Raw genomic sequence first — 13,529 nt, forward strand, 5'->3', positions numbered from 1 at the left:
CCCAGGAACACAGCCCTTTCTTCGCTGCTGAGTCCTCTTGTTTTGCTCACACAGACAGAGCTCCCCGTGGACGCTCTCATGGTGAGAAGTCCTGCAGGTGACCTGGGCTGGGGTGTGCAGCTGCCAGAGCAAAGTGACCCCCAGACGCCCGAAGTCTCAAATACAGAGGCTTTTTGCTTGTTGACGAGTCCAGACTGTGGCTTCCTGGGTGGCAGGTAAGTCTCTTCCAGGGACCTGGCCTCCGTGTCCTCCATCCCCTAGGGCCTCATGGTCCACACCTGGAGCCAGACTGCAGAAGGACGGAGCGTGGAGAAGGCACAGCCGCTGCTGGAAGCCTGGACTAGACGCTGGCTAGTCTCTCCCGCCCACGTGCTGTTGGCCACACTTCCCCGCAAGGGAGGCGGCGTGCAGTCTGCTGGGTGCTCAGGAGGGAGAGAGGCTACATGGACAGGTGAGTGGCGAGTGGGCCTCAGGAGCACCTCACAGCACTGGGTGAGAGACGAAGAGAGGGAGGGCGGAAGGGCAGGCCAGAGGCGAGGCGACAGGCTGCTCTCAGCTCTGGGACTGTCATCTCCTTTCTTCACGACCCACCAGGGAGGGACTCCTGATGCCACTTTGTCCACGGGGGAGCAGGAGCCACCCAGCTGGTGAGCAGCAGAGCAGCACTTGAATGCAGACCCGGGTATAAATTGTCCTCTTTCCAGAACATGGCAGCCTCTGGCGGCCGGGAGCCTGTCCACATAGGGGGACAGGACAGTCCACGTGTTCAGCCTCCAGCCCTTGTAAGACCAAAAGTCCGTTCAGACGCTGAGCTGGCTCTCACTCTCGCTCTCGCTCATGGGGAATGATCCTTCCGCCTGCCTCTCAGCGTGTCCTCCCTCCGCCACGGACTCCTGCTCCTGAAGCACTGCCCCATCTCGCCATCGCTCGCATTACACAGCCCACGGCCCTTCACCTTCTTGGGGTCCAACTCTGAGTCCTGGGTTGGCACTCCAGGCCTTCTAACCTCTGCCTCCCCCGAAGTCCCATTTTGTTCCTGGGCTTATTGATGCTTCTCTCTTCCTGGCAAGTCCTTACCCACCCGCTCTTCCACCAGCAGCCATTTCTGACTCCTTCTTCTCCCCTTCTCCGTGAAGCCTGCCTCATACTCCCCCAAGGAGGGTCTCCTGGTCCCCTCTAAGCCCTGAGCACTCATCTGCCCCTTCTCGTGGGCCTTGTCACTTCCCTTGGCTGAGTGGATCAGGCCCACCTTCTCCCATGACGGATTTGACTGTGTGTGCCCCAGCCCTGCCACATAGCCCACACTGCATGTTCAGCAAATGCAAGGACCACAGCATCCAATGTGCAGAATCCAATTAGTGAGTTCCATTGAAGCAGAGCTGCAGGACAGTGGGAGAGGAGGAGTGAGTGGCTCAGGCTGAACTTGAAGGGCGGCTGGTGCCCAGCGATGCGCTGTTTCCAGCCTCTGGCCTCTGACCACTCCAAACTCGCCCCACCATCCTGTCTGGGTGCCCGTGGAGACCTGCTGTGGTTGGTAGGCCTGTGTTTGCCTTGGGGACTGCTCAGAGCCCTTTGGGAATGCTCCCCACTCCCACAAAACTCCCCCCTGCATCTCTCTTAGGGCAATTACCTCTTTTTTCCTGGATAGCCATCCATGTTTGTTTCACCATATATGTGTTATATAATCATGCCACACACAGACACACTCACACATACACACACTCATACTCACTCACTCACATTCATACTCACTCACTCACATTCACACTCATGCACACAGGACTGTCCATTCATCCTCTTTTCCTCTCGGGTGGAATCCACCTAGCACAGTGCCTGGGACATGCAGCTGCTCAACAATGTTTGTTGAATGAATCAATACCAGAGTGAATGAATGCGCTTGCCAAGAATCCATGTGTTTTTAAGTCTATTTTAATGTCCAACTGAGACTCTGCAATCACAGAATATTTAACCTGTCATTTGCTATTTGTGCTATAAATTTTCTTCTGCTTGGCTCCAGGGAAAATATGGTTTTGGCCATTGAGTTGGCATCTGGATTAAATTCTGTGACAGCCAGCAGAGCACACATCTGAGAGCATTCACTATCAGTTCTGTGGCATGTAGTGAGCCCAGCACTGGTTCAGGCTGGATCAAACTGGTCGTGCAGGGACTTTTTATGGAAACCAAAAAGAGTAGAAACAAAAGGGAAAAGGTAAGAAATGCAGTGAGGCGAGAGACAGGAAGGCCTCGAGCGAGTCTGGTGGGCCGGGTGCCGCCGAGGATGGGCAGAGGGGGACGGAAGACACTGCTGGGGACAATGTGGATTTACAGCCGTCTCTCCACAGGGAGCCGGCTGGGGACCAAAAAGAAAATTATCTTCCAAAATGCTTCGTTCCTCTAAATCAACAGCAGTGGCGGCCTGGGCTGTGAGCGGCTGGCCAGCGTCGGCAGGTGGGAGTGGGCGGGCTTCCGAGGCGCACCTGGGATGGGGCTGTCGCGTCTCTCAGGACCCCGTCTTTGGGTGGAGTGGAGCCCCACGGCCGTGGGACTTGGTGGTCTTCTCAGCAGGCAGTTTCCAAACCCGGCTGCTCACTGGAATCGTCTCGGGACTTTAGAATGCGGCTTCCTGGGCCCCGGCCCCAGCCATGCTGATTCGTGGTCCAGGTAGGACCTGGCAGCTGCAGGTCTGGCCTCCCGGCCCCAACGCCCGGGGCCACAGGCTCCCCCTCAGGCCCGTGGGGGCAGTGTAAAGTCCCGGGGTGGGGCAGGAATCCCAGCCACCCCTGTGTCCACTCACTGCTCCCAGGGCCCTGACAGGGTCTGGCTGCAGCTACTGTTGGACCTTCTTTTCCAGGGCAGGTGGCGGTCTGGCTCCTGCTCCTGCAGGATCAGCACTCAGGGAAGGCTTCTCCTCCCCATCTCCCCGCCGGGCCCCTCCCCTTGCTCAGGGTGACACGGCCTTGCTGGTGGCTCGCCATTCACCTGGTGCTACTCATCACCCTCTGCGTCCTGACTGACCTCGGGCCACCCTCGACGCCCCTGGATACTAAGTCAGTTCTGGCCGGTTGTTTCTCGTGCTGAAGGAGACGCTGTGGGGATGGGAGCGCTTCCTCTGCGTCCTGAGTCCCTTTCCTCCAGCCGGCTCCGTGGGCAGGTGTCAGGCGGCCTGCCCTTCAGTCAGAGTCCTCAGGACCGGAACCCAAGTGACTTGGGGAAGCAGGTCACCTGGACCCACCTTGCTAGCAGTTGTCCACACGAAGGAGGGGCCACCAAGGTCCTGGGTGGAGACGGACGATGACGTTGCCGCCATGGTCAGCAGGTTCTTGTCCTAGCTCGTGTCCCCGCAGGGGAGCGGAGGCTGGGCTCTGACAGGATTTGTGGGCTCCTGGGCCCCAGTGAGCCCAGCCTCACAGAGACGCCCCCTCACCTGACTCCCACCACACCCACTGCCACTTGCCATTAAAGGCAGACCTGACAAGGACTCACAGGTGGTCCCAGGGAGCACAGTGAGGGGGCGGGGAGGTGGGGCCAGGTGAGCCCTGAAGCCAGTGGGAAGGTGTGGGGAACCCCACTCCCGGGTGTTCACCTGAATGAAACGGAAGCTTGTGGTCCCACACGAACCTGTGCCCGGCAGCTCTGTTCATCATGCCCAAAATGAGACAGCCAGACGTCCTCCGCTGGTGAGTGGATGGACAGACTGCACTGCCTCCGCCCCACAGCGCGCTGCCCAGCAGGAACCAGGGAGGACCAGTGATGAGCGACAGCCTTGGTGACCTCCCAGCCAGACTTGAGGGCGACACGGTCTGTGACTCCGTCCCTGTAGCCCTCGGCAAAGGCAAAGGGACAGCGTGGAGGGCAGGTAGGGGGTTGCCATGGGGGCCGGGCGGTGGGGTCCACCACAAAGGGCACGTGGGGACTCTGGGCAGGTGACAAACTGCCGTTTCTTGACTGTGATGGTGGTCATGTGCCAGTGTGTGTTTGTCAAAATTCACAAAAAACAGTGCAGTGCAGACTCACAGTAAATCAGCAAAGACGGGATTTATGCCCCTTGTGTACATGAGGACGTTGAGCTGGGACGTTTGTTAGAGGCAGAAGCGGGACGGGAGCCCCGGCGACTTGAACAGGGTCTCTGCGCCCCCGAGGCTAGGTTTGTGGTCCTGGGACTTCGTGTGTATGAGGCCACAGTGGCAACTCAGCGGCAGCACACCCACTGCCCCTAAGGAGAGCTGGCAAGCCTGGAAGAGGTCAGATCTCAGTGGGCCGAGGGACAGAAGTGGAACCAAGACGGCCTTGGCTCATCCAGAAGCATTTCACACTGGAGAGTGAGGGCCGGAAGGCTGGGGCCTCAGGCTGCCCTCCCCCGGCAGAGCACACATGGACACCGGGGCCAGAGTTACATTTGGGAGGTGGTCCAGGCAGCAGGGTAGGGGCAGGGAAGTGAGATGGGACAGGGAAGAAGGCAGCCGGAGGGTGTATTAAAGACTAGGTGACAGCTGTGGAGGACGCATCAGCCCACTGGGGCCCCTGGGAGACTGAATAACACCTCAGCATTGTCCCCCAGCCGAGGGAAGCTGGGTGTTTATCCACCAATTTGTCTCCATGGTCTTTGGCTGAGGCAGCCCCGGGTCATGAACTCCCTGGCCCTGTAGCCGGCCTGCCCATCGCCCTTCACAGAGGCAAAGAGGAGACCCTCAGGCAGAGTCGAGGGCAGGATGTCAGCATTGGAGGAAACATGTCTGAGAGAATGTGGGCGGGTGCCATCAAGGTCCATTACAGTTGGCGTCAGCAAAATCAGCCTGCTTCTGGAGAAGTCGTTATCAGGAGATGAAAATTGCTTCACGTATTGTTTAGTTTTCTTGTTTCATCTCATCAACATCCACACAAAAGAGAGAGCAGAAGACGCCATTTCTTGTCCCCCCCATCATCCTCATGATCAAACTTGTTCTCAGGCACAGAGTGGTCGGGCCCTTTGATGAAGCCCACACAGCAGGTGAATGCCCTTCAGGACCCAGACTCGAGGACTTCCGTCTGGCCGCGGGCCCGTGTCCTTGGTGCACAAGGTCAAGCGCAGGACTTCCGTCTGGGACAGACGTTGTGGAGACGTCCGCTCACTGCTGCCTCAGTTGTGGCGAGCATACTTCTGTTCTCAAGGATTAAAGGAAAAAGTTGTTATACCAATGTCACACAGCAAAGCACCTACAAGGAGACTTTTCTTTTGAATTTTTAAGCAAACTATTTTCCAAGCGAAGCTGGTACCTCCAGTTCCCTTTTAGGATGATGCCGACAGGTCAGCTCTCACTGTGCTGGGCTTCCTTCCCCGAACCCGTCCTTTGAACCCGTTTCTTAAGTTTGTGCTTGAATTCTCAAAGACAAAGCCCATTCCTTGCAGCCCTAGAATGCAGACTAAGTTCACTTCATTTGTCATCAGGGGCTTGGAAGGATCAGGGATCAAGCTCAGAGAAAACAGAGCTGAAGGAAGGATCCTAAGGTGACCCCAGAACATAGGGTGCTCCCAAGCCACCCCCAAGATCCTGACTGTGGGATGCTGGCCCAGGCGGCCCACTGTCATCACAGGGATGATGGAAGGGATCACTGAGACACTCAGCCCCTGTGACTGACGGTCCAGTGACACTTCATTCGATCTTGTCATTACCCAGACCCGTGACCTTCCTTCCGCAACTCCCAGCTCTGACTCACTTTACGATGGGCCTCTCACTTCAATTTGGACAGATCCAGCACATTACTCGCCGGGAGGGGACGGGCTATGCATAACATCGCAAATGCAATTTAATTAAATCCACAAACATTTAAGGAAGGCCTTCCTTCCACATCATTCTAGACCTCACGGCAGAGTTCCATCGTAAAAACATTTAATTGACCTGCCCCTGATGAAAACAAAGAAACTGAGAGCTCTGGAGGCTGGTGAGAGGGAGGGACACTATTTAATCAGATGCCTTAATCGATGAGCTTTCACCCAGAGGCAACAAATACAATCAAGCCTGAAAAGAATCAGTGCATTTTAAGCAGACTCATGGGAGAAAGGCTAGGTGATTTTCAGGTTCTCCTGCCACTGACTAGGCACTGGAGGTGCTGCTGAGGGGGTGGGCAGAGTGTGCGAGGTGATGGCTCCTGCAGTATTCTCAAGGAAAAACCAAAGAAGCGACTGATGGCCCAATAAAAAGACTGGCTGAGGGACAGTTAGAAGACCTGACGAACGGTCTCCAGAGGGGGAAGAGTAAAGATCAAAAGAGAAGCCGGAGGGCTGGAATCTTTGCGTACCTGCTGCTCTGCCGCCAGCAGCAGACATGGTGATGACTGCCTTGTCGATCAGGCCCCTTTGTGCACCGGTCTGAGCTGGGCCTTGCTGTGCCTGCAGTGCTGGAGTGCGTCACTGTACCAGCTGGGAACCTCAACTCACGCACATGGGGATTTGATATCAATGAAAAGAATGTAATCCCTTTACATTGCGTTCTTATTTTATAACATTGTTACATTTTACATTACAAAACTTCAAGGGCAATTTTGATTACACAAGGTTAACATTTTATGCTCTTTTAGAAATTATTTCAAGATGCATCTCTGGAGTATCTCTTGCGATCGTGTAACACTTGAATGTAATCATCTTCGGTATCAATTAACATCATCAGAGCTGGTGTTCGTCACCACCCTGGTGTGACAACCTGAATTCAGCCCTCGTCCTGGCCATCCTAAATTCTTACGAATTTCTTCTCACAAGACTTTCACATCCTTTGCTGATGGATACAGAAAGAGGGACACGGGCAGCGAGTTCTGTCTGTGAGTTTGTTAGGAAGGGAGGGGAAGGGAAGGGGAGGACGCCAGCCTGGGGCCTAGACCGTGAGCGTCGCAGAGAACCAAACTTGAGCTGGACTCAGGCTCATCTGCGTGACATTCCCATCACTGATGACACAGATCTAAGCATGGGAGCTGCCAGGGTCTAAGCCTCTCACTATTTCAGGACTTTTGTGTCAATGGCTGAGTTGGCTTCAGGGCATCTCAATGTCACCCCCTTGGATTGACCTTCTCTAGTCATCCCTGCTTGGTCATCCCTCCATGCCCATTTTCTCACGTGTCTGTTTTTCTTCATGACTTCCCCACGTTCTGTGGTTACTTTATCGGCTATTGGTGTTCCGATCATTGTCTGTCTGCCGCAAAGCCTGGGCCTTTCTCTTAGGGATCGCCACAACCTCTGAGTTGAGAGTAGCACTGAGCACTGTGAAGGTTTGCAATAAAAATGTGTTGCATGAGTGTGTGCATAGTTGGTCACGCACAGCAATCAGGTGGGAATGAGATGCAGTGGGAGGCCAGTGTTAAATGCTCGGGAGCTCAGGTGGGGCAGGGGTTCCTGTGCGCTGGGGCAGCGCTCAAACAAATCTTTCTGGGGAAGGAAGGCTTTGGCCTCCAAAGATGGGAGAGTATGCCCCATGGCATCAGATGGGCCAAGAAGTCTTTCTAGCTGTGTCAGTGGGCAGGATTCCTTGACCACCATCAAACACCTCCCGGCTGAGGCCCACCTCGGGGTGGGGAAGCTGTTGGCAGGATTCTGGTTTGACCTTTGACATTCCAGAGAGTGGTGCCCAGGGTGCTGCTCAGGCTGGTGCAAACCTTACTTAGCCTTATCAAACGTGAGCTGGAGTGCAAGATCGGTACTGGAAGTTTGTGTCTGGAAGACCCTAAATGGATGCTAAAGAATTGGTTGCTAAGAAAGCATCGACTTGTGGGTCTGTTTTGGGCAGAGACCTTGGGTTGTTGGATGAAGGTGCAAAAATTGCTGTTAGGCTGCTGAGGAGGCGTGAGAACTGGAGCCCAGGGCTGTCCCCCTGCTCACAGCTTCTCTGCTGTTTCATACTCCCCACGGTCTGTCTCCAGGAGCTGCGGCACGTCTGTGGGTGGCGATTTGGCCCGCTTCACTTTCCAAGGAATCAAATTTGCTTTTCTAACTTTTAAACTGAAAAAATGTAGTTATTTTTCTCTTTGGCACACAATTTAGAAGTGACGAGAGTTTTCCCATCATAACCCAGCTCTGCTCCCAGGACAACTGAGCTGAGTTTTAGTCCAGAAGGGATCTCTTTCCCCCGTGATAAGCAAGTGAAATCCAGAAAGTTTAATTGCCCAGAGAGACAAAGAATGACAAGCAGCATAAACTGTCACGGCTCTACGCAAATCGTGGCTCTGCAAACATTTGCACTAAACATGAACTACACGCTTTGCACAGCAGTTGCGCTAATAGGAGCCTTCTGCACATGAGCACAAGCCTGTTCTCTTTTGTAGAGAGAGAGAGAAGTTTGCACTGTGCTGTGAGTTCCGAATAGATCTGCTAAGCCTGTCAAACTCATCTCCGTCAACGTGAGTCCCTGTGGGCTGAACACTGCAGCTGCCAGCCAGCAGCGTGCACCTTTGCTTGCAGCCCTAACAGGTTCCTTCCAGAGCAGGAGCCACATGGGTTGGGCAGTGAGGAAAGGAATAGATGGATAATGTAGGAAAAGATGAGGGTCTGGGAGCCAGTAGCCCAAGGATAGGCAGGGCACCAGCAGCCGTGGGGCCCTCCCTCCTGGAGCTGGTCACTGCAGGGGCCTGAGCCTGCTCCGTGCGAGGAGAGGGGGCTGTGTCTGTGGGGACAGAGTGAGGCGTGTGTGGCGCTTCACAGCCGCGGTGAGGATTGTTGGCGCCACGGGGGGAGGGAGGCACATGGTTAGTCTCTAGCTGCTCACGAACTCTGGGCATATCTCTTTACATCTTTGAGTTTCAACTTCCTAAAATCTGTGACCTCATTTCCCAGACCTCAACAGCGGGGATTGTTATGGCCTGGGTTCTCAAGGAAGCACTTCTCAGGTGGAGGGTGAAAAGGTTTATTGGGGAGTAACAGATGTGACCTAGAAATGGAGGAATCTGGACAGGGCAGGAGGAGCCGTCAGAACATGGGTTACATTGGCAGCCGTCGGGCACAAGTTCCTGAGCAAAGACTGCCGGTGGGGGAGACCTGCGCTTGTGCTGGGTGGAAATGGCCAGGCCCTTTGTCACTGCCCAGCTCAGCCATTGGCTATAGCTGTCCTGGGAAGAGTGTGGCCATAGCTTCATGCCGCGGGCTGTCAGCTGGCCACACCCTTCACAGCCAGGCAGCCGGGGTCTGGGAAGGGCCTCTGGGTGTTGGACACAGGGCCACGCAACAGCAGCCACAGGGATCTTGGCTCCTACCCTCAGGCAGATTCGGGGGGACTTCTTCATCTTTAAACTTCGTCTGCTGAGGATTTCTAGGAATTCCTCAGGGGCACCTCCGTGTGCTTAGGAGCATGATTCAGCCCACACCTGCACCAGCCTTTTCACCTCTCCTCTCTGCCCCATGTGGGGTTCGCCCCGTGTCCACACATCTCCCATCTGTGTCCTGGCAGGCCCCACCACTCCAGCCTGACCCAAAGTGTACCAGTCCCCAAGGGACTCCCCACTGAGGCAAGAAGAGCCCAGGGCCGAGCTCTCTGAGTTTTGCTGGGAGCCCCTCTGTCTGTCAGGCCCTGCTGTAGCTAGCCACGGCCTCAGGAGCCTTGGAGCTGTGTCATGCGTCAAGCCTGGCTCCTTCTCCATCTCTGATGCTGGTGTGTCCTCTGCCTGTAGGACTGGGGAGCCTGGCTCAGCAGATACAGCTTCATCAGGATGTCACGCAGGTGCCAGCAGGGTTCCCAGAATGGGAGAGTGGGATCTGGGATCCTGGACCACCCACTGCCCACATGTGGGCTGCTTGAGCCCTTTGTCCATCAAACACAGTTTTGGTTTGGAGCCCACGGGCACAGGCGGGCAGATGGACAGATGTGGCTGGGGCCAAGGGCAGGGGTGGCAGGGAGGGGTGGTGAGGGGATCAGGGTGACTATGGGCAGTGTATGTGGACAAGAGGCTGGCAGTCACAGGGATGGAAGACGCAAGAGCTTGGGTGCTGCTATGGGCTGAGTTCTGTCCCCCAAAGTCATATGTCAAAGCCCTAAACCCCGGTAACTCGGAATGTGACTGCATTTGGAGACGGGACTTTAAGGAGGTGATTTAGTCAGAATGAGGCCACTAGGGTGGACCCTGATCCAATCTGACTGGTGTCCTTATTAGAAGAGGAGATGAGGACACAGCCACACACAGGGAAGGCCACGTGAGGACACAGGGAGAAAGTGTTCACCTGCAGTCCAGGAGCAAGGCCTTGGAAGCAACAGCCCTGCTGCAGCCCTGATCTTGGACTTCTGGCCTCCAGAACTGTGAGGAATAAATGTCCACTGCCCCAGCTGCCCAGTCTGCCATACTTCTCCCTGTGGTCCCACGGGCTGGGACTCCTCCTGGGAACATGTTCACTCTCCCAGACACAGGGTGTCAGCCTGGCACGTATGTTTCCAGTGGTGTCTTGTTCCTCTGTGTGTCCTTGCCTTCCGTGTGTCCTGACGTCCACCCCTGGCATGGGCAGGACCCCTGAGAGGTGCCTAAGGCTTCTTCTGTAACTGATGCACAAGCGGCGATGCCAGCGGGGAGAGAGCAGGACATCGCCTGAGAGCCACACAGATCTGAACTCTGGCTCTGGCCTGTTGTGGACCAGCTCCGTCACCCAGGCAAGGTCCTGGTCCTCAGTTTCCCCAACTGTAAGATGAGAATGACAAAACTGGGCCCACCTTGAAGGCTTGGGCTGAGACGTCAGACGGAGGGGGCATGCAGTGGTGTCTACCACACCACAGACAAGCGCTGGCCCTGATGATACAGCCCTCCTCCAATCCCAGGGCCACCCACCATCACCCCAGAGATGTGCGGACACGGGTTTGATTTTCCCAGGCTCAAAATAAAATCTGATCAAACCCACCCACGGAAGGGGAAGGAAGGAGGAATCTCAGTTGAGGGCAGTGGAGGGTGCAGGCAAGGCCTCCTGGGTCCCAGGACTGCACAGCTGACACTTGACACAGTCTGAAAGCTAGAAAGGTCACCGCTCTATTTCCTCTGAGCACTAGCAGCAAATGAACTGAATAAGCCATGAGGTGCGTGTTGAGGCGGGTAAGACCGTGAGCCCTGGATTCAGACGGAACTGAAGCACAGCTCAGATTTTGTTGCTGTGTGACCTGGAGCAAGTTCCTTCCCTCCCTAAGTCTTGGTCTTCCTGCTGGGGCACGAGGATCACAGTGGTATGTCCCAGCTAGCCCCCGGACAGGTGGAGATGACATACCCAGAGCTGGGTGACTGGCAGATGCCCCGCCTTCCCTAACCCCTGCGATCCTCGTTGCCACAGAGACCTCATCCTTAATCTTAGATGATGCATCACTGTGACTCAAAAGGGAGGACACTCAACTGATTCTTCCACCACCAGCTTATTACTGTGAAGGTGGCCTTGTTGGCCCTTTGGAAACCGGGCCTCACCCTGCCTCGCCTGGCTCGGGCAGGCGCTCGTGGTGACTGTCTCATGAGCGGGTGAGAATACTGTCGTGGCTTGCCCAACACCTTTGGGAGGGGAGACCATCATCCGGGTTCGGTTAGACGTGGAGAGTGTCTCCATCTTTTCCCTGAAGCTGGCTGGGCGAGAGCAGGCGGGAAGTTCACCTCCTGCACTGACACACTGCACCGCAGGCTGCATTTGTGAGCAACGTCAGCAGAAAGCTGAGGAACCGAACAAGCCACCAGGAGTGCAAGAGGAGAAGGCGAGTCTTCTTTAAGGTTTCCGCTCCAGCCTGAACAGATGCCCCCCACACACCCAGCTCTTGGACTCGCATGGTCTATGGCCCTGGCATCCCCGTCTCTGTCTGGGCACCTCTGAGGGCCCCGGTACCCTTATTCTTGGCTTCTACTCCTTCGCTGTCTCCGTGCGTTTTCCCAGGTCCGATCTCTCCCTGCCTTTGTCTGCCGAGGGCCCATCGCAGCCCTGTACACAGTAGGTGCTCAGCAAACGCTTGTTGAACTGCCCTGAGGAGGAACAGACTGCCCCCCAGCATCACACCTCTGGTTCTGTTCCAAAGTGATGTCAAAGGACTCGAAGTGGGTTGACCCTGTGGGTAACTGAAGTAAAGCCCGCAGCTCCTCAGGGCCCCTGCTGAGGCTCCGCGGATCACGGTTTTCAAACTCAGTCCCCTCCTCCACACCAGGAGGCGGCGTGGATGAAGTGGCACCCTTGCTGTGACGGCTCTGGCGTGTGGATCTGATTTCCCCCCAACGAGCAGCTGGGGAAGGAAGACCTGAGTCCCTTTCTCCATGAACTGGCTGTGCCGACTTGAGGAAGTTGCCCGTGTGGAGCCCTGGCCCTGTCACCCATGAACAGGCCCAGTGCCCCTTCCGAACCAGAGGACATCTGCAGGACTCAGTGACTGAGTGGATGTGAAAGCTTTCCTTATCAAGGCCCACGTCTTACCAAACGTGAGAGGTGTATCATCACTCTCACTGTTTTCCTGGAACTGCCCCTTGTGCTGGTGGAGGGGGGCAGGGCGTGGCCCTGAGCTGCCGCGGGGCTTGACTCAATGGGCTTCCTCCTGGCGCTCCCTCCCTCTCGCTCCCTCCCCCTTCCCTTTCTCTCTCGGTTAAACTATGGTAAGGGTTTCCAAGGAGCTGTGGTCGGCCTATGAGTGGATCTTAAGCCTCCTTGTTGTTTGGCGAGCCACCTGGCGATGCCTAATTCAGAGTCAGTTCCCAGAGCCCGCGCCGTGGGCGACCACGATGCAGAATGCAGCACAGCTTCTCAGGCTGCTGGCAATGGGGGCTGGCTGAGTCTCTGTTATGAGCCCGTCCTGTGCATTGTATGATGTTGAGCAGCGAGCGTCCCTGGCCTCTACCCACTGGATGGGCAGTTGTGGCAGTCAAAAATACCTCCAGATATTGACAGATGTCCCTGGATTGAGGGGAGAGGAACTGTCACCGACTTGTTCATTCATTTGCTGTCAGACCTCGATTATCTCTGTGCCTGTGGTGGGTCGTCCAGGGCTCTGTCTTCACTCTCTCCAGGCGTTATGCCTTCAGCCTCACCCACTGCTATCCCCACTTCCCTGTGAGCTGGGCTTTGACAGCCCAGGGGTGGGGGGCGGGCGAAGTTCCCTCTCCTGTCCAAGAGGTGCACCTGCTCTGGGGCAGCAGCACAGGCTTTCCAATGCTGGAGGAAGGCCGGCTCTCCCAGCTTCCCTGCTGCCACCCATCTTCCCTTGGCTTTATCAGATGCCCCCGCCAGGTGCCCTCCTTGCCCAGGCTTCAGCGAGACTTGAGCAGAGCCCCCCAGTCTCCCAGTCATGTTGGGAGGGCACTGGCCTCAGTGCCACTTTGCTGAGCCCAAGGCCCAGTTTGGATGCTTCCTTGTCTGTGGACTTGGGGAAAGCAGCCTCCCTGAGCTCGAGTCCTCATCTGCAACTGAGGCTGTGACAGGCCTGGGACAGGACTGCTGCAACTGTGAAGCTGGATCTGTTTGCAATGTACCCTTCAAATTTAAGGTATGTGTTATTTCAGAAAGACCTAATTGTTTGAGGGTTCACAAAATGCCAGATGGAGAATTGGTTTGGGATGTTCGAACAGCTGGATTTCTCCTTGGG

At 55.8% G+C, this 13,529-nt stretch overlaps 1 protein-coding gene and 1 long non-coding RNA gene across 5 annotated transcripts in view; one reads left to right on the forward strand and one right to left on the reverse strand.

Moving 5' to 3' along the window:
- Positions 1–15: 15 nt before the first annotated feature.
- Positions 16–6,542, forward strand: LOC138920235 (uncharacterized). 2 transcript variants are annotated; one of them, XR_011431074.1, is made up of 6 exons: positions 16–451; positions 595–647; positions 2,343–2,448; positions 2,566–2,661; positions 2,852–3,856; positions 4,947–6,542. It is a non-coding gene; the product is annotated as an uncharacterized lncRNA (long non-coding RNA). The 2 variants fall into 2 exon arrangements; XR_011431075.1 differs by having other exon boundaries at positions 27–451; positions 2,563–2,661.
- The window catches only part of SYNDIG1 (synapse differentiation inducing 1), a 203,902-nt gene continuing 192,280 nt past the window's right edge, over positions 1,908–13,529 (reverse strand). For all 3 annotated transcript variants that reach the window (XM_070247872.1, XM_070247874.1, XM_070247875.1), the window contains exon 4: positions 1,908–5,137. In XM_070247872.1, coding sequence (XP_070103973.1) covers positions 5,117–5,137 — 21 coding nt within the window. In that variant the 3' untranslated portion in view covers positions 1,908–5,116. The remainder of the gene's footprint in view (positions 5,138–13,529) is intronic.

The sequence above is a fragment of the Equus caballus genome, chromosome 22 (assembly GCF_041296265.1).
Source record: "Equus caballus isolate H_3958 breed thoroughbred chromosome 22, TB-T2T, whole genome shotgun sequence".
NCBI classification, from domain to species: Eukaryota; Metazoa; Chordata; class Mammalia; order Perissodactyla; family Equidae; genus Equus; species Equus caballus.